Source organism: Lepidothrix coronata, unplaced genomic scaffold (genome assembly GCF_001604755.1).
Source record: "Lepidothrix coronata isolate B3197 unplaced genomic scaffold, Lepidothrix_coronata-1.0 Scaffold72, whole genome shotgun sequence".
Classification (NCBI taxonomy): domain Eukaryota; kingdom Metazoa; phylum Chordata; class Aves; order Passeriformes; family Pipridae; genus Lepidothrix; species Lepidothrix coronata.
Window position 1 is genome coordinate 767,325 of NW_016690252.1, and position 19,953 is coordinate 787,277.

The following is a 19,953-nucleotide window of genomic DNA, read 5'->3' on the forward strand; positions in this document are numbered from 1 at the left end:
CCTGAGCTATCTGCTCATCGCCACTGTGCCCTGCCAGGATGGTGGGCTGCCTCCTCCCTGAGGGGAGAGAATGTTAGTGTGCTCAGGAGGATGGAGGGGACAGCTGCACAGAGTTCCTGGGGGGACACAGGGCACTAGGGCCCAGGATTTCTGGTGACATATGTTTTGGACACAACTGCTTTCTGATAACTCTGGGCACCTTTTCTCCAGCCTTGCTGTCTCCCTTCACTTCCCTTTTCAAGGAGACGTGCCTGACAACCCTGTAGTTTGCAATGTCCCTAAGCTGGTGGCTGGCTAATCTGCCTGGGTTAGCACTAAGCCCTCCTCGGGAATTCCCTTCACAGATGCTGTGGGGTTTATTAGCCCATGTGCTTTTGTGCCAGAGTATGACTGCAAAAGCTGCTTGCAGAAACAGGCTGGAGCTGTTTGCAAACCTTCCAGGCTGGGTCTTTGCCTTAATCTCTGTGATTAGCTCAAATGGAAAGGAACAGCTGGGCAGCTGGCAAGCTAGGGAAATGGGACAAACATATGAGAGATCCAAAGCTTCCCAGAAACTGTGGTGTTGAGTTTAGAGCCGAGGGACTGTAAGGACAGCTCTTTATGGGGCATCCTCAGAGTGGGAGCTGGGAGCAGGTGGTATGTTTGCCCAGCAGATGCTCTGGCAGACATGGATGTGCAGGAGAGCCCTGGCTGAGCGGTGAGGTCTGAAGAAGGTGTGGGTGATACATTTTGCCCTTGTTTCTTGTTTGTCTGGGCTTCTACTTAAATGGATTGGTGTTTAAGGCTGGAGGAGACCACTGGATTGCCCAATCTTAGTTAGCCCTGTAGAGTGCAGACCTCAGACAACTGTGCGATTGCTCTGGGGCAGGAGGAGTTGCTGCCTGCACGGAGACCTACAAGGGATGCTGCTGATTCCCCAGTGGACTTAGTGTGGTCCCGGGCTGCAGGTCTGCCAGCTGTATCTTTCTTCACCCACCTCTTTTTGGGCAGCTTGGGGCCAGCAGACTGGGGTGTCTCATAGTCCAGGGACGGAGGTCAGGGTGGATGAACTCGGCACAGTGTTTTAGGGAGGTCATTAGGGAGATTTGGGGGTACAGTGTCAGATAGGCTGCACCCACCCCAGGAAAGCTCTTCTAATGTCCTGCGTCACAACATTTAGTATATATAAAATGCCTATTCCAGCAAACCACGATGAGCAGAGGCACTGGCCAAGTCTCAGGACAGCGGGGATTTCCAGAAGATTTAGAAGAAAATGTTATACCCGTATTTGACAGGGGTACAGGGGTGATTAGAAAGATGGTGTGTGTGTCTGTGGAGACTCTTAGTCCCTAGCACCTCCCCAAGCTGGAGGATGTCTCTGGAAATTAGAAGTTTTTAAATAAGATGGAGTTTTTTCTGGAAGTCTGTATGCGACCCAGGAGATCCCAAGGCAGATAACATCAAGTGGGAAGGGAGAACGACTTGACCTCCAATAGCTGCTTGGATGTTTGGAACGCTACCCTTATCTTTGAAGTGCTCTAGCCAAAGTGGCTGTGTGTGATTTCAGCTGGACACTCACTACACTCAGGCTCATTAGCCCAGAGAGATGCTTAATCTTTTAATTCCCTGAGCAATTGCAAATTTCAACAGGTTCCAGGAAGATATATTATCCCAGGCAGAGAGGCCAACATCTTGAGAACAGGAGGTGAAAAGACACTTAAGAAGCTGTGAGGAGATGGGCTCAGTGTGATGGGGATGACGGCATCCCCTGAACAGAGTTTACTTGGATGAGAAGCTAGAGACACCCAGAGGTTCAAGGTTGACCATCCCTCTGTTCCAGCCTCCCCTTTTTGGAGAGCAAAGTGTTTTGTGTGCTTTCAGCTGTAACCGTGTGACCCTGCCTTTGCATTTGGGCTCCAAACCCTCTCCTCAAAACTGTTTAGACCAATCTTTGTGTGTGCTGGTGCTGCCCCAGTGCAGCGTGAGCCAGCTGATGGGGTCTCACAACCTCCCTGCATCAGCAGGGCCATCACAAATAGGGGATCTTGCATCCCATGTGGTTTCAGGGTATCCTGCCAGACTCTGGTGGGGCTCTGCTGAGGCTTGTACCTTCATTCCCTGCTCCTGAGTGCTGTCACCCCTCTGGCAAGGGCAGATGAGGGGCTGGCAGGGTCTTACTCTTTTGAAGAGAAAATACAGATACTGCTCCACAGGAAATCCCTCTTTATCAAAAAAGCATGTGATGCCCCTTCCAGGGTGCTGGAGGCATGAGACAAATAGAGTGGGCATCTGTGTGGGCTTTGAAGCCCCTCATCTGCAGCTCTGAACAGCACTGCCAGCATCATGAATAACTATGCCCTGTGTCCATGTCCACCCAGAAAGCAGCAGCAAACGCTCTGAACTCTTCTCCTTGCCTCTCCTGCTCTGGATTTTAGCTCCAACACTGAGTTTCCATCTCTGCCTCCAAAGTTTTGGCTGCCGGATCACGAAGGGATGCTACACTGTGTGGCGAGGAGAGAAGACACTTTGGTTTTCCAAGATATTAGTGCAAAGGTCCTTTCCCTGGGCATCTGGTGTGTAGCTCGGAGGGCAGCTGGGCTGTGGCCTTGCAGACCCCCAGTGGTCCTGCTCCCAGAGGTGGGAGCACAAGGTGAATTCAGAGAGAGCAGGCAGGAACACCTACGTAGCTTTTGGGACTGAAATGGCACACAATCCTCTGCTGATAGTTTGTACATCTTCCCACTCTCCCTCCAGCAAGGCTGTTGTTTTGCAATGCTGGCAACTCTCACAGAGACCTTCGGCACTGGAGCAGAGCCCTGCACAGATGGGAATTAAGGCCATGGCCCTTGTGATCTTTCTTGGGAGTGCAAAATTCCCTGATTACAACCACAGTCAGTTACTACTGGGATAGATAGGGCATGATCTAGTCTGAATCTCATCTGGACAGCCTCGATCTCCTCCAGACTTCTGCAACATGTAGGGTCTTCTCTGTGTCCAAGGCATTGGGACAGGACCCATTGGAGGAGTCAGGAAAGGGACCCCTGTTCCTAAGATGAGGAGTTGGGCCTCTGAAGTGCACACAGTGTGGGACACAATGGCTGTGTGCAGAGACATCCATCAGCTGGGCTACCAGAGATAGATCTGCTTGGAATGCACAGGGATCCCCCTCTGTCCAACAGGGACATGCCACAACAGCTCTGGCTGTGTTAAGACCACCTCGCTGTCTCCCTCTCCCTCTGAAGAGTGGAAAGGGCCCCGTGTGTCACATAGAACTGGTCTCTGACAGGAGTCAGAAGAGGGGCACCCACCAGTGTACAGGGAAAACAATGTCTGAAGCCAGGACCCTGCTTGAGATTCCACAGCTGGCTGGCCAACATCTGAGCTCTGGGGTTTGGTGGGTGGCTGCAGGCAGTGTGAGGGGCTGAAAATTCCCTTTAGGGATATGGATCAGGCAAGCAGCTGTTTACAACAAGAGAAGAACTGCAGAGACAGAAGCTGAGAAACCTCCTGACAGTGTCCGCCTGCCAAGGCTCTGGAGACACATCAGAAGAATGGAGACAGGACTCACCAGTCCATCAGAACAGAGCAACTCTGGGCTATAGGAATAGGCCAAGGCAGATTTCTCTTTCACCTTTCCAGTTCAGAGAGGAAAGATTTGGACTCCTCTTCTCACTATTTTTTGGCTAAGATCCTTTTTCCAGGGCAATTTGATTTTTTGGAGTGAGAAGTAGCTCATGATTTGGGAGCACAAGGGGGCTATGGACATTTGTGTCAGGTTTATCCTGTCCTCTGACCTAATGGCACCCCCTGAGGAGCTGGGGCTGTCTAGGTCTTTGGAAATGCTCTGCAGTCTCCACAAATGCCTTCAGTTCTCCACCCTTGGGAAGGCCTGGGGTCCCTCCTGCCCACTGTAGGATTTCCTCGTCATGTATTGGGTGAAGGTTCTACCTGAGACTTCTTCTTCTGTGGTGAGTTCCTCATGGTAACTGGATGTTGTACCTGTGGGAGAGCTCATCATCACAGTTCCTTTGGGGAGCAAACTGTTGGCCATGGCCAACCAGAGTGATAGTGAACTGCTTACTGCCCTCTGGCCTGGCCCTGCAGCTTTGAGTTGGTAAATGTGCCTGATGACTATTGTCAGGGGACAAATCTGGTGGGACACTATGTGTTTGGGTGCCTGTGAAGGCTGCACCATGGGTCTCCTACCCCATTAGAGACATCTATTAAAACTTTCCCAGTGCCATAAAGAGAAGTTCTAGCTTGGATATGAGTTATGTCATAGAATCATAGCATGGTTGGGGTTGGAAGGGGACCTTAAAGATCACCTCGTTCCAACCCCCTTGCCATGGGCAGGGACACCATCCACTAGACCAGATTGGTCAGAGCTCCATCCAACTTGGCCTTGAACACTTCCAGGGATGGGGCATCCACAATTTCTCTGGATAGTTCTATTCCAGTGCCTCACCACCCTCTTCCTAATATCTAATTTAAACCTACTCTCTATCAGTTTGAAGCCATTCCCCCTTGTCCTGTCACTACATGCTCCTGTAAATTGTCTCTCTCCATCTTCCTTGTAGGCTCCCTTCAGGTACTGAAAGGCTGCAATTCTTCAGAGTCTTCTCTTTTTCAGGCTGAACAATCCAAATTCACTCAACCTTTTCTCATAAGAGAGGTGCTCCTTCCCTCTGATCATTTTGGTGGCCTGGACTTGCTCCAGCAGGTCAGTGTCTTTCCTGTGCTGAGGACCCCAGAGCTGGATGCAGTGCTCTGGGGGTCTCACCAGAGCAGAGCACAGGGGCAGAATCCCCTCCCTCACCTGCTGCCCACCCTGCTTTGGATGCAGCCCAGGACAGGACTGACTTTCTGGACTGTGAGTGCACATGGCTGGGTCATGTCCAGCCTCTCAACCACCAGCACCCCAAGTCCTTCTCAGCAGGGCTGCTCTTGATCTGTTCATCCCCCAGCCTGAACTGATGCCAGGGGTTGCACTGACGAGGTACAACACCTTGTACTTGCTCTTGCTAAACCTCATGAGATTCCCATGGACCCACTCCTTGAGCTTGTCCAGGTCCCTCTGGATGGCATCCCATCCTTCAGGTGTGTCCCTCCTCATCCTTTTTTCAAAGCCTTAGCCCTTTCTTTTCCTGGAAGGCTGCCTCCAAAACCGGAGGATGTCAGCAGTGACCCACTGATGTTTGTGTGCACAAGGGTACATCAGCTCCAATGCCCTGTTTGTGATTCCCTGGCTCTTGTGGCAGACGTATTTTGTAAGTACAGGTTATTTTGGATGATGAAATTATTGATATTGAACATACTGATAGACAGCAGGGCTCTCTGGGTTGTGCTTACAGAAGAGGAATGGACCCGATCGATCATGTTGATTACAGATCCTGGCCTGCAGTTGGACGAGTTGAATACAACCTTTGTTCCCATCCTTCATGTCTATCAAATCTCCCAGCCTATTGTATCTTGGCCTCAGTGGCAGAAGGAGGTTGGCTCTTGCAGTTTGTGCTTTCTCTGATCCCACCTGAGGCTTCTATGGCATCATAGGCAGAGTTAGAGGGAGCTGGCTCTAACCAGGGAATGGAAAGGTGTTCATGTGCGATACAGCAGATGTACTGGTTTTGGCTGGGATAGAGTCCTTTTTGGCACCCAATGTGGTGCTCAAAGGGTTTGAGATAATGACAGATTTGACTGGAGTGTGCTGGACTGAATTTATATCTGTTATTGCTGTTCAGCTGCCAAGGGACAGGCTCCTGTGCTTGCCATGGGGGTCGATTCCCTACCTGTATATTAGAGTCTAGGGCTTATTAGTGGCTGCTTTTTGCTTTCTTTACTTGCTGCAGCGCTGTGCTGCTTATCACCTTCCTCTGCTGTGCCTGGGAACATTCTGATAACATCCATGGTGATAGGCCTGGGCTGGCAGCTGCTGTTCCTGCGTAGCTGTACTGGGCAGGCTGGAACTCCAATGTGAACTCCGGTCAAGGGGACTGTGACTTGTGGATGAGTCCCTGGGGGGGGGATGTGCTGCCCCCCAAGGTGTCTGCAGCTGTGGGTATGTCCATGTCACAGCAGGTGCTCAGTGAAGCACCTGTGGCCATGGAAAAGGCCATGATTGAACAACTCAGAGTGTCTGGGGCCATGAATAAGTCCACACCACGATAAGCTTTCCCTGAAGGGGTTGTGGCTCATGGATAAGCCTGCAGCAGACCATGGTCAAGGGGAGGAGTTCACAGCAGTGTTAAACCCTGAGGAGTTTAATTTCCCCAGGGTTGGAAATTGCTGTGCATAAACCTTTACACTGTGATAATCTGGGATCTGAGTTGCATGTTATAGAAATTACTGTAGCAGGAAACACCTGAGCCAGTGGAGGATGAGCCTCACAAGAAGCAGTGCAAGTGCAGCAGTGACCCAACCCGAGCTGGCTTTGGTGCCCAGTAACTCCACCCAACACACCACCTATCCTGTCCCAGTGACCACCATAACAGATGGAGCTAAAGTCACGGACTAAATGAACTCAATGGACATTTTTGTGGACATTTTACCGTCCTCTGTAAAGGGACTAACACCTCTTTATAAATCACAGAATGGGAATGGGAGGAAGGCAATAGTTAATGAGGAGATATTGGGTGATGTGGGACTGGAGCATGACAAAGACAGTATTAAATAAGGGGTAGAGATAGTATTAGTTTTCTCTGGGAAAGAGTGCATTTTCTTCATAGTAGCTTGTGTGGTGCTGCGTTGTATATTTGTGACCAAACCAGTGTTGAATAGAATAGGGATGTTTTTGTTATTGCTGAACAGTGTTTGCACAGTTTCAGTGCCTTTCTTGTAAGCTGAGGGTGCGTGAGAAGTTGGGAGAGGACACAGCTGTTGGGGACAGCTGACTCCAACAGACCAAAGGAATATCCCGTACCAATGGTGAGCTCAGCAATAAAAGTTGAGAGAAAGAAGGAGGAAGGGGGTACATTTGGAGTTAAAGTGTTTATCTTTCCAAGTAGCCACTAGATGTGATGGAGGTATTTACTTCATCAGCACAATGAAAGCTTTCCTGGAATAGTAAACACCTGCCTCCTGATGGGAAGTAGTGATTTAATTCCTTATGTTGCTTTTCTTCTGCATACAGCTTTTGCTTTACCTATTAAATTGTCTTTTGTCTCAAGCCATCAGTTTTCTGACTTTTATCTTTCTGATTCTCTCCCCCATTCCACTTGGTGGGGATTGAGTGACCTGCAGGTTTAGCTGCTTACTGGGGTTAACCTAGACCAACATATCAGCCTATTTTTAAGTTAAGGCTGTGCTACCCCAGGGTGATGGGTGGGTGAGGCCACTTCTGTGAGTTCGTAAAATCATAGAATGGTTTGGGTTGGAAGAGGACCTTGAAGACCATCTCATTCCAAGAGATGGCTGCTGCCAAGGGCAGGGATACCTTCCACTAGATGGGGCTCAGAGTCCCATCCAACCTGGCCTTGAACACTTCCAGGTATGGGGCACCCACAGCTTCTCTGGGCAACCTGTTCCAGTGCCTCACCACCTCATAGTAAAGATTTTTTTCCTAATGTCTAATCTAAACCTGATCTCTTTCCATTTTAAACCATTCCCCCTTGTCCCCAGTTGTTGCTTAGATGTGTCCTGCCCAACTCAGCACTGAGCCTGAGTCCCATCCCTGGAAGGGATGGGAATAGGCAGAAGAGTATTTATGTCTGGAAACCCGTGTGAAGAGAAAGCCAAAGGGCACGGGATAGACCACATCTTCCGGAGCTGTGCCCTGAGGGGCTCCGGTGGCTGTGGTGTTTGCCTAAGGGATCTGCTGCCCAGAGGGAGGTAGCTATAGGCAGTCAAGACAGCAGCATAGAATTATCCAATCACAGAAGGATTTGGATTGGAAGGGACCTTAAGGATAATCTCATTCCAACCCCGATTCCAGGGGCAGGGACATCTTTCATTAAAGCAGGTTGCTCAAAGCCCCATCCATCCTGGCTGGCTGAACACTTCCAGAGATGGGGCATCCGCAGCCTCTCTGGTCAACCTATTCAGAGGAAGCTCTCTCTGCCTATTGAGTAATGCCAACAGTACCAGCTGGTCTCACAAACCTCTTTCTTGCCTCTGTAACCTTGCCTTGGGGCACCATGTGGGATTTGCAGCTGTCACAGAGACCTTCAGGCTTGGGGCAGAGTCCTGCACAGATGGAAGTTTAGGCTTCAGCCCTCATAGTATTCTTGGTAGGGAATTTCCCCTTTGTGATGGTGACCACAGCCAGTCACTTCTGGAGGACAGGGAACTGGGCTTGTGCTCAGTCTCATTTCGGCAGCCCTGAGCTCTTCCAGATCTCTGCAGAGTGCATGGTCTGCTCTGCTGCCAAGGCACTGGGATGCAACACATCAGGGGGTGCAGTGGTATGCCTTCCCTTCCTCTTGACACCAGAGCCAGGCACCCTCAAAGACAGTCTTTCAAACTGTCTGGGTGACTTCTCCAAAGCTGCCATTGCAGGGTCTGTGAGGCCTTGACAGGTTGATGCTGCCAGGACGTGTCCCAGCTTCTGGCCCTGTAGGTGTTCTGTTGCTGTAAATAGCCTGTTCCCCATTCCCCAAGGGAATTTCCAGCCCCTTGCACCGCTCCCAACCCATCACCCATCGCCTGCAGCCACCCACTGAACCACAGAGCTCATACGCTGGCCGGCCGGCTATGGCATCTTGAGCACTGTCCGATCTCCAGACAATGTTTTTTCTCATGTTTAGGCATGTGCCCCTTGCATCTTCTTGGACACACCCATTTGATAATGGCCAGGTCAAGTGTCTAGTCTTGACTCCTCAGGACCTTGGTGTGTCTGGGTCAATCCCTGCTCTGTGTGTGCCGGGGAGGAGGTTTCCCTGCGCTGCGCGGGTCTCCTTGGTGGTGCAGGGTGTCCCCTCCGCATTATTCCTGTTTGCCTGGTGCCAAAATGAGCCTCAGGTCACTCCTCATGTCTTCAAGCTCTGGGCTCACGGTGGAGCCAGCTGTTGTGGGATTTTGACAGCTCTGTTGCTCTGCCCTGCTGCTGTTCATAGACAGCTACAATTAGGTTTGGAGTATGTAACTTTTTCTTATCTTTTAACTATATCTGGGCAGGATGAGAACTGTCCACTGCATAGCTGAGCTCCCAGAGCCCCTCACGTTTTTTTCTCTCTCTTCCAGCAGCTGTTTCCTTTCCATGCAGGCTGCTGGGAACAGCTTGGCCAACTTCTATTCAGGTGCCCTGCTGGCACCAGTGATCCGTGATGCCAAGTCCAGATGCTCATGGCCCATGAAGCTGGCAAGGCAACACAGTGGGCCTCTGCTTTGCATTGATGACCAGCACCTCCTGCCCCTGTGGGACTTCATCTCCTTTCTCTTTGCTTTCTCTCTGCCTTTTCTACTGCTACCTGGGCTTCTGGCAGCTGCTTCCCTGGCTGGGGTGGCTGGCTGAGCTACCACGAGGAGCATAGCCCTTCTCTGGTGTTTTCCAGTCTTGTCTGAAGCATAACCAGTTTCTAGTTTATGTCTTGCTGTAATGTCTTCTGCAAACCCTCCAGAGTCTTCTGGATGTTTTGCTTCATTTCCCTTTGGCCGTCTTTAATTTCTCAGTCTCCACACACACACACACACACACCCTCCTACCCCCCCGATGAACTCTCTGAATGTGTCAGCTGCTCTTTGCTCTAGAGGCTGGATTGGGCTGTCCATCCTGTGGAGCTGAGCTCATGTCAGAAGCGTGAGGCAGGGAGGGCTGCAGGGTGCCTGCAGTGGGGCTCTGCCTGGTGTCAAGCACAAAGCCCGACATCCCAAGATAGAGAAGGAGCAGTTTCCTCTCCAATGACACTCAGCCAGCGTTTTCCCCCCTCGCATGAAGCGCAGGCATGTGTGCATCCCATCCTGGACAATGCCTGCCAGCCCACCCATCTCCCACTGCCCAGAGCTCCAGCTCGGCTGGCACACATATCATGCTGTGCCTTTGGGGCTACCTTGCTTTGCCGTGAGAGGATTTATCATGTGTTGAATCTCCACTTTCAGTGAAGGCTGGGTCGGCAACAACAGCTTCCACTGAGTTTTATGTTGCCATATGAGGACCCAGGAGATTTCTGGATGGAGTATTGATGTGCTTCTCATTGGAAGATGGAGGATTGAACCTGTGGTTGGTGGAAGGGCTGAGGACTACTGAGAGGGGCACAGTATTTGGAGGGTTGCGCAAACAAAGCTGAACTGCACTTCCTTGCAGGGTTTTCCGCTGTCTGCCAAGAGCAGGAGCATCTTGCCATACCCCCTTCCCACCATGATCCTTGGCCACCTCAAGGAGGTCTCCATGGAGCGAGAGGCTCTGAGCCATCACCCCTATATTTTCTAGTGACACCGTGACAAATCTGCACACTCACAACAGCCCGAGTCCAAAGGATTGCGTGTGTTGGGTAATGCCTGGACCAGGGTGGCTGAGAGTTGAGTGATGCTGACCAAGTACTTTCCATGGGGGGACTACACACAACACCTTGATTTTGGGTCTGAGCAAGCACTGTGGGCAGCACTGTGCATCATGCAGAGGCTGCCGTAGGAACAGGGTATCATTCCATGGTGCAGGATCTGCTCAGGTCCCTCTCAGCCCGGTCACTAAGCCCCTGAATATTTCTGGCAGCATCCTGCCCCAAACCTGAGCCACTCTGCAAGCATGCTAGCAACCAAAAGGTTAACTCCTTGCACCCACACCCAGCTGGGAAACCAAATTTCTGTCTGGGGCAATGAAGTGGGTGTGGGACAAACTTCTTCTGCCTGAAGACCCTCTCCATGCTCAGCTAGATTCAGCACCCATGCACTCCCGCAGAGCTGCTTCCTTGTCCTTCCCAGCATATTGTGCTCATCCTGCTCTTCCTATCTGCCTCACCGGACGTTGGGGACAGTGCAGCAGCCAGCAGGCAGCCTGCCCGGCTCGTGTGCCGCCAGCTTCCAGCAATTCTTTCCCGCGTCCCAAGGACTGTGTCTCTATACAACATTTCTATACAGTGTGCCTGGCAGGCAGCCTGCTCCCCTTCCCAGCCTGCTCCCCTTCCCAGCCTGCTCCCCTTCCCAACCACGGGGATTTTCCATGTAAGTATCTCTGGGTCCTGGGAATCGGGACCTCTGCAGGAAGGAATTTACTGGTCAGCGGGTTGAGCTGAGCTGTGTGACCCTATTCCTGTTAGCACTGACTTTAACTTGGAGGCAGCATCCAGAAGAATTCGGAAATTCCCAGTCCCCCTGGTTGGCTCCCCTTGATGCCTTCAGTTCAAGGAACCTCTGCTCCCAGCCCCCTGGAGAGCAGATCCTGCTGTCTGGTTAAGCGGAACAGAGCTGGGGGCTTCTGCAGGTCTGATGGGCAGCCCAGATCGGGATGAGCAGAGGACTGAGTGCTCAGGGGAGAGGATCTCCTGGCATTATGGGGTGGGATGCTAGGACAGGGTGAAAACCTAGAAACCAGGGAAGTAATCCATGGATGAACTCAGGGCTGTGGAGCTCTGGTGCTCAGGTGCAGAGTGCAAACATGGGAAGCATTTGGGATGGAAGCTTGAGCAAGTGCCTACAAGCTGCCACAGTGTTTTCACTGCCTGAGAAAGGACCACAAGCAAGGCAGTTCAGTGACCTTTGCCATAGTCCCAACATTTATGTGCACTCTATGTTAGGGGACACCATAGCTTCTGCCTAGGATACCCTCCTCTGTACCTGTGGTGTGGAGGTGCCTCCACCACAGGAATGCAAAGGGCTGGAGCTGGACTGTCTGAGTATGGGGAGAACTGGAGGCATCATTGTACAAAGCCCTGTTGCGATGGCTCTGTACAGTGCCAGACACAGACCTTGTGGTCAGAAAGGGGTTCTCTGTAGCTGAGACAATTCAGAGGGGCAAGCTACCTCGTTATATGTCGTTATATGCACCTCCCTGTTTACACCTCTCCCTGTTTCCTTCTCCATCCTGCACCTCTGAGCTACGGGAAAAGGCTGGTGGCTGCAGGAGCCCAAGCTGGTGAGAAATGGGCTTGTGTGGGTGTGTACAAGAAGTTGTGCCTGGCCAGAGCAGCTGCTGGAAGTTGCTGGTGTTTGAGAACCCTAAAAAGCCTTGCCTCTACCCCCACCTTGGCACCTCCTCCTTATCCCAAAAGTTCCGTCTGTTTTGTAACCCCTCTGCAAACAGGGATGCTCACTCCTCTCTCATTGCCAGAACATCCCTGTTTTCTCCCTGGGCCAGGGGAACAGGTGACAGAGAAAGGCACAAGGAAAAGAAAGAGTGAAGCGGGATGCTCTGAGGGAAGGGAGGCAGGAGGGGAGATGGGGCATTGACCCCCAGGATGATTTCCATGGGGCCCTGCTGCTCAGACATGCACCTGCAGTGGCCAAATACCCCTTTCCCTCTTGGGACCTCTCCAACCACCTTCCTTGGAAGGACTGGAGCGAGGGTCCTCTCATCCAGATGCTTTCTTTGAGGTATAAGTCATAGCAACCAGGACTTGCTAAAGACTGGTGCCTGTGAAGGGAAACGCGTGCCCTGACCCTGCTTAGCAGCTCAGACTGTGTTTGGGGCTGGCCTCTGCCCGGAGGATGCTGCTGCTGCGGTATCTTGAAAACACTCAGAGAGCCAGGGGCTTTCCAGGAGCCTGCTACTGTGGCTAGGACATGGATTGGGCAAGGAGGGGATCTGAGCTCTATACTGGGACCACAGAGCTCTCCTGGGCTCCACTGGGAGCGGAGGGAGTCCTGAGGTGGACTGGTCTGAGCTGGGGACAACCTGTGACATGTCATCCCTCCTTACATCCACATCATCTGTCTTGATACCACATAGGCTCTGGGAGAGACTTGGCCAGGGTGGATGGCTATGGGATTAGAACTCCCCCAGCTCTCCAGCAAAAAGACAGTGCTCCAGCTGTGCCTAGAGTGGGGGTCATCCAGGTGCTCAGCACCTGGGCACTGCTCTCTGGAGAGTTTGCACAAGTAAGAGCTGGAAAGGCACTAAGTACCAGCATGGCTCTCCTTTTCCTGCCCTGTCCTGATGTCCCCAATGCTTTGGTGTTGGGGCAATGGGTGACAACACGCAGAGTGCTTCTAGGGACCCATTCCTTGTGCTTCCAGAGGAGGAGATGCACCATTCCTTGTGCCCTGGGGAGATGCACCAACAGGTAACCTGCTGCTCCTCATGTCCCACACCTGCTGTATGCTCTGGGGTCTGCTGCCTGAGTCCACACCAACCTTGTGTTGCACAAGGGTGTGGGGAGCTGCCTTCCCCTATCTGGGTGCTGTGCAGATGGGTAGCCCCAGGATGGGAGCTCCCTTTCTTTTCTGCATGAGCGATGGGGGAAGTCCCAGGAGTGCAGCTCTGGATCCCACGCTGCCCCAGGCTCCCAGCTGGTTCTGAAGGAAGGCAGCCTGCTGGTCTCCTTTCCCAAGAGAGGGTTGCAGGACATTTGTTGGTGAGCCCCCCTGCCACAACTCCATTACTGCCCTCTCCCTGATGAGGGGAGCAGAAGTGTGGGCACCTTGTCTCATCTCTGCTTTCTACAGCATCCAGCACTTCGGTCTCCTCCTAGGTTACTTATTGCCCTTGATGAGTGTTTCTGAGGGTCATTTTCAGGAACTGGTGGAAAGTCCTGGGGCTGCAACTCAGCTCACAGGCAGTGGTGCCTGGGAAGGGGCATGGCTCCCACCATTATTGAGTAGACCCCATTAGGGCTGCATATCCCACTGGGGCTCCCAAGACACACCTGACATGAGTGATGGGATCTGAGTTGCTGAGGACCTGATGGCCAAGATGGGCAAAGAGGGACTGCTAGCAGTGGGTGGTGAAGCTGGGGAGGGGATGGCAAAGGGGACTTCTTGCTGGCAGCAGTTGCCCAGTGGGGTATTATGTTGGGTCCTAGCTCTTCTCAGAGGGGCTCTGGAGCAGGATGAGAGGCAGTGACACCTGATGCACCAAAGGAAAATCCAATTGAATAGCAGGGAAGATGGTTTCAACTTGAGAACATTTCAAGAAGTGGAACAGGTTTCCCAAAGCAGTTGTGAAACCTCCATTGTGAAAATGTGGAGGTGTCTGTCCATCCTCCATCCATTCCCCAGAGCAGGACTGCTGTCCCACTGGGTTGCTCAGGACTTGCTCCAGTCACATGGCTGTCTCTTTGGGTGGCCTTTGCCACCACAGGTGTTCCCTGCAGGGTCCTGTTCAGCTCTCTGGGTCCACTTCTGCACAGCCTCCATCTATCCAGCTATACCCAACCTGTTCAGCTGCACAGGGTCATGCCATTCTGTCCATGGTACTTCATATCCTGTCTGCATTACACCTCAGAAAGTTCTTGCCAGCTCATTCCTCAAGCTGGTTGAGGTCTCCACAATTTGATATCAGTACCAAAGTAAGGTAGGCTGTGCTGTTTTCCACAGCTTCCTTGCAGTCTGATCCTTGCACATCCCAGCACTGCAGCTGGGTTCAGATGTTTGGGGAAGTCCCTGAGGCATCTGGACAAGGATGGGGGCTCAGGGGTCTGTGATATGTGGTTACCCTGAGCCACTTCTCACCTGTTCGTGTCAGTGGTTTGGCTTGGGTGCAAAATACTAAGTGGGGGAGGAAAACAGGTTGATTCCTTGGTTTCTTTAATGGCTTGGCCACCTGCCAGGGTCCCTGTCCTGGAACAAACAGGCAAGCAGCAACATGCGACCCTCTGAGAGCAGGTAGTGCCAGGTTGCAAGACTGTGTAGGAAACTGGAGCCCACAAACTCATCTGACTGTGATGGAAGCTGTATCTCCAGTGTGTCCCCCACCTGGCACCCCCATGCTGTGATGGGCAGCTGGGAACAAGACAGGACGTGTCTGTAAAGGGGGGCTTGCAGCTTACAGGAATCCCCCACCCCCTACTTCTCCATCACCCAGCCCTCGGCTGGCTGGTGGGCTGCCTGCCAGGCTGGCCGAAATTGAAAGCAAAGCTCCAGAGATAAATAGGAGCAGCCTCTGCACGAGGCAGCAGTGTGTGTCCTGCTCCCCAGCCTTGCCCTGCTCAGCGCCCGTGGCACCACCATGGCTCTCCGCCTCCTCCTGCCGCTGCTGATGCTGGCTGCCACCCTCCTCTTTGCCCAGGCTCAAGGTGAGGGGCACAGAGACCTCCTGCCTGCTCCTATGGGATGGGGCAGGGAGTGTGGGTGCTCAGTGGGGTCTGCACAGGGTGCTGGGTGGTGCAGGAGGGTGTTTGGAGTGTGTTTGGGTGTGGGGCTTGCAGTTGTGTGTAGGGATGTGTGTGTGTGTGTGTGTGTGTGTGTGTATGTGTGTGCACATGCATGTGGCTGGTGGGGTAGCAGCACCTCAAGCTGAAAAGTGCAGGTGGGAGAACGAGGTTCAGTTTCTTTTCAAGGAGATCATCTCTGCCTCAGTTTCCCCTCCCCCACCCTCTGATATGGTGTCTCATATTCCTGGGGCAGGGTTTAACCTGCAACTAAACACTGGGGTTGAGACATCCCAGGGTAGCCTCAGCCCAGGTGAGACCTCTCTACCTGCTGCCCAGCATCTCTCCCACCAAGCAAGCCCTTTATTGTAAGCCATCTGTACTGTGCTGAAGGTACCTTGTCTTGTTCATAGTCAAAAAACCTACATCCCCTCCCTTGCTCACAGGACTCGAAAGCTCAGCTTCAGACTGCTGCCTGAAGAACAGCCAGAGAGCCGTTCCCATTCACGTGGCGACATCCTACAGAGTCCAGGGACCTGAGTCAGGATGTTTGCTGCGTGCTGTCGTGTAAGTACCCTGTGGCACTCAGGACCACCCAAAGCAGTTTGGCTCCAGACAAACCCTCCCTCTCCATGTCCTCCCACTGCTCACCCCCAAGCAAACCTTTCTACTGCACCGCAGGTTCACCACCAAGAGAGGCAAGAAAATCTGCTCCTCTCCCCACGACCCTGCTGTCCAGAAGGTGATGAAGTACGTGGACAAGAAGAATGACAAGGACAAGAAGAATGACAAGGACAAGAAGAAGGAACAGTCCCAGCGTTCTGGGGGCAGACCCAAGCGGCGGAGGCGGCAGCAGGTCTAAGTCAGGCCTGAAGAGGTAGGTGAGGGGAGAACAGAAGGGTGATGGGTTGAGGGCACTGCATGCCATCCCAGATCCTTCTGCATGACAGGGTGGGTGTTCGGCTCCTTATGCCAAGCCTGAGAGCTGCCAGAACCATAGCTGGAGTGTGGAGGCAGTTAAGGCACGGTTCTCTCCTGGTCTGTGCTTGCCTCAAAATCAACTTTGTTTCTGGAGCAGCTGGGACAAGGCAGTGCTTGGGGACGGGCAAGGCATGCCACACAAGGGAATGGCCCCCAGCTGGCATGGGTGCTGTCTTTGAGACCCCCACCATCTCACTACCTCTTGCTTGCCTTCCTTAGGACAGATGCCTTCCCACTGATGACTGACCCACAGCCCGGCAATGGACATCCACAGACCACCCACCCACCTGCTGGCCCCGGGGCGAGAACGGGGCTGGCTGAGGGGGCTGCCCTCTGCCCCACAGCCTCCTTTGTGCTGCTGTGCCTGACACAGATATTCCCCAGTGGGACCCTCTGCACCGTCTGGGTGCTCTCAGCAAAGGGGGCACCCAGGTCCTTGCTTGCCCCACGGCCATACATGTGGGGACCGGGACTCCGGTGGGAGCTGAGCCATGGCCTTGAGGGGAAAGTGGACAGCATTCCCACTGGAGGGCATTTCCTTAGCCTGGCAGGATGGCAGCTTTTCCTATGACTTTTTGGGGGGATTTTAGACACTTTTATTTATAATTGAAAACTGTGCTTTCATTCAGTCTTCCTGGAAGGCTTTCCTTCTGGCTCCTTGTGCTTCACAGAGTATCCTTTACGCTTCAGGCTGGCTTTTCTGGAAGACTGCTCTTATTTTTCTACCAAAAAAATGATAGGTGATTTTTATTTCCCTCTCACTTGTTTGCTTCTTTTCGGCTTGTAGGGCTGTGGGGTGCCAGGCAGGTCCCAAGTCCCATGGTCCTTCTTGAGCTGCTTGCAGGGAGCTTCCTTACAGGGCAATTAACAGGGGCTGAGATGGAAAGTTTGGGGGTGACTGTGTGACTCTGTGTCTGGGCTGTTCTAGTCTTTCCCTTCAGCTTTTATGATGCTCAGTTGCAGTGTAGTTCGGATAACGATAGCTACATTTTGTCCCTTTGGTCTTTTATTTTCCTTTTTATGCGCAAAATTTCCATGAAATCAGAACAAATTGTTCATTTTAGTGGAATTATACCCTTTTAGCTCCCCTGGTTACAAAATTGCAATGGAATCAGAACAAATTGTTCATTTTAGTGGAACTTTACCCTTTTATCTCCCCTGCCATTGCGTGTGTCAGGGATTCAGTCACTATTAAGCCGAATGCTTAGTTTTCTGGGGGGGAAAAAGCCAGAAACTCTCAAATACTTTCTTACCAAATCTGAAAAGCCCACATGGTGAAAGCTGCGTATGAGGCTGTGAAAGTGGGGGAATAGGCGACTCCATAAAATTTATTGTAGACACCCTGCAGCCGTTTGAGAGTGGCTCTAACCCAAACCTTTAGTGAGAGAAGTCACTACCGGGAGGAGAGTATTAGGTGAGACTGAAAGTAGAGGGGGGAAATGGCATCTCCCCGTGCTTAAGAAATCTGCCCCCAGCATGCCAAGAAGGAGCAAGTTGAACAGCTGTACCATAGCGGTGCTATTTGCTTGCAGAGACTTCAGACGTGGACTTTGGTCAGTAAAGGTCTATTAAGTCATATAAATGCAATAATAGGATTTGCAGAGCTTAACAGTATCAGCAAGGGCTGTGTGTTCGCTGGAGTAAAGCTTGTAGCTGAGTGTTTCTATCAAGCACGTTTATCTGGCTTGATTGCTTTATTAAGCAGGCATTTAGGTCTATTGTTTTAAGGCTGTGTAGAGTAACTGTGAAGTCCAAGACACCAGCCCTGAGTACAGGACGGGTGCCGAGCTGTCTCCGTGCTGCCCTCTCCTCCACGTGGGAGCATGCAGCCGTCTGCCAGACCGGATTTTGGACAGGATGTGTGGCAATAAAATATATTCTTTATAACCAAACTCACTTGTTCCAGCTGTCATGATGGGCTTTGGTGGGTGGGCAGGGCTGCATGGTGGGGTGCTCTCCTCATCCCACACACCCTCACCGCTCAGATCTGGGCTTTTGCAGCCCACCTGTGCAATGCATCTCTGGGGTGCACGGGCTGGGAGCTGCTGGCACAGTGGAGAGGAGCTATGCAAGTCCCTTCCCTTGCAGCTGTGTTGCCCAGCAAGCTGAAGACATCCTGGTTGCTCATCGGTCCTCATAGAGGAGTTCTGAGGTGCCAGAAAACATGGGGCAAAACACAATTTCTTACACAACATCTTTGCTCACGGCCTGTCCCTCCAACTCCAACCCATCCCCGACTTGCACAGCTTGTTCAAAGTAGGAGCTTTGTGCTCCCTTATGCTTTGGGAAAACAGCAATAAACCAAGTGATTAATGAGGCTGTGCTCTGGCCTGGGCTTTGCACACTGGAGGCAGACCTGTGTGTGTGCCGGGGACACGCTGATCCAGCCCTGTGAGGCTGGCCCTGCCTCCTGACAGGCTCTTTGTGCTGGTTCTGATGTCAGGGGATTGTGAAATGCTTGCGAAAACCCCCTAGAAAAGAGGTCCAGCTGAATACGTCTGCAATCACAAACAGATAAGCATGAGCAGACAGCAGGAGTGAGCCAGCGTGTGAAATGTGTCCTGGTGTTTGGTGGCTGTGCATATGTAGAGAGCATGTGCGGTTTTTTGCCCTTTAAATGCTAGGTCGGCAGTAGGCTAAAACAGGTTAAAAAGACATGCCTGTGGTGATGCTTTAATTTACCCTAAAATTTACCCTAAGAGCAGGGTTTGTGGAAGAGCGCCAGAGTTTGTCCCATGCTCAAGAACAACAAGCTGCTCAGGAAGGCACGTGTGAGCATGGACACAGATGCACAAATGCAAACAAAACCCTGCGTGCCTCTTCCTGTACACTCACAAGTGTTTGCACATTCCTTCCAGCTTTACTGCCAAATGCTGCTTTCAAGGAAAATAAGTGGCAGGGTTATTGGGAGCCTCTTGCTCGTGAGGTGGATAGTCGCAGTGCTGCCACGGGGAGATGGCATCAGGGAAACACCTATGAGGAGATTCCCTGTGAGAGGCAATCAGATCAGATCTGGAGCATTCAGCAGGGGCCAAAATTCCTTCTCCCCGAAGGAGCTGAATTCACGGACCCTAGCTGGGACAAATGATGTGAAGAAGGTGGTCTAAGACGATGCTGCAGTGAAGCAGCAGGAAAGGATTCACACCTTCATATCCCTGGGCAGGGCAAACCTGCTGCTTTGCCTCACGTGCAAAGACAAGGGAGAGTGGATGCAATGTGTCCTAGGGCAGTGGGTGGGGAAGGGCTGTAAAAGCCCACCTAGAAATAAACCAGCCAGCAGGGAAGGAAAGAAAGTTGCAATGATGTCAAGTAGAGTAAAAAGTTGGGAAAGTTTGGCCACCCTGGAGCAGAAAGGTTTCGGTGACAGCAGACAGAAAACAGAGTGTAGCCAAGAAGGTCTTGACCCCAGGCCAAATGATTAAGTCAAGTCATTAGCTGGCACAGACGATGCTCCAGGGTTGTGCCGGCAGCGACGCGTGCTGGGCTGGGACGCCAGGCTGAGCTCCAGCAAGGCTCATCTGAAGACAGGCACACCAGCTCTGTCCCTCTGTCCCATGCCCTTTCCCAGAAGCAGGAGCAGGCTATGCTGTAGCCCCCCGTGGGGGCCAAGGGCTGGTTTTGGGACCACATGGTGCTAGAGGGGCTCTAGTTTCCAAGAGAAGCTTCAAGATGTTTTTTTGGTGCCCTCTCCACCAACATTTACCTCCTAGGGCCTGCCATGGTCTTGAGAGAAGAGAGGAGGTGGGAAAGTGGGACTCTCACCCTTCCTGGCCCAAGGTATTTCCTAGTCCTGGCCATCCCTTGGCACACATCCTGTCCT

General features: G+C 52.2%; 1 protein-coding gene across 1 annotated transcript; it reads left to right on the forward strand.

Moving 5' to 3' along the window:
- The first annotated feature begins 14,958 nt into the window (after positions 1-14,958).
- LOC108499314 (C-C motif chemokine 21-like) lies at positions 14,959-18,025 on the forward strand. The gene is made up of 4 exons (XM_017819009.1): positions 14,959-15,077; positions 15,599-15,719; positions 15,834-16,029; positions 16,353-18,025. The coding sequence occupies exons 1-3, from the start codon at positions 15,011-15,013 to the stop codon at positions 16,012-16,014; spliced, it is 369 nt and encodes a 122-aa protein (XP_017674498.1). The 5' UTR covers positions 14,959-15,010; the 3' UTR covers positions 16,015-16,029; positions 16,353-18,025.
- The last annotated feature ends 1,928 nt before the right edge of the window (positions 18,026-19,953 follow it).

What these genes read in the sequence shown, in the direction of transcription:
- LOC108499314 (XM_017819009.1), top strand. Translation starts at nt 15,011, where the DNA reads ATGGCTCTCCGCCTCCTCCTGCCGCTGCTGATGCTGGCTGCCACCCTC. An exon ending in CCTCTTTGCCCAGGCTCAAG is followed by an intron (nt 15,078 to 15,598) that starts GTGAGGGGCACA and finishes CCTTGCTCACAG; the next exon opens with GACTCGAAAGCTCAGCTTCA. An exon ending in TGTTTGCTGCGTGCTGTCGT is followed by an intron (nt 15,720 to 15,833) that starts GTAAGTACCCTG and finishes ACTGCACCGCAG; the next exon opens with GTTCACCACCAAGAGAGGCA.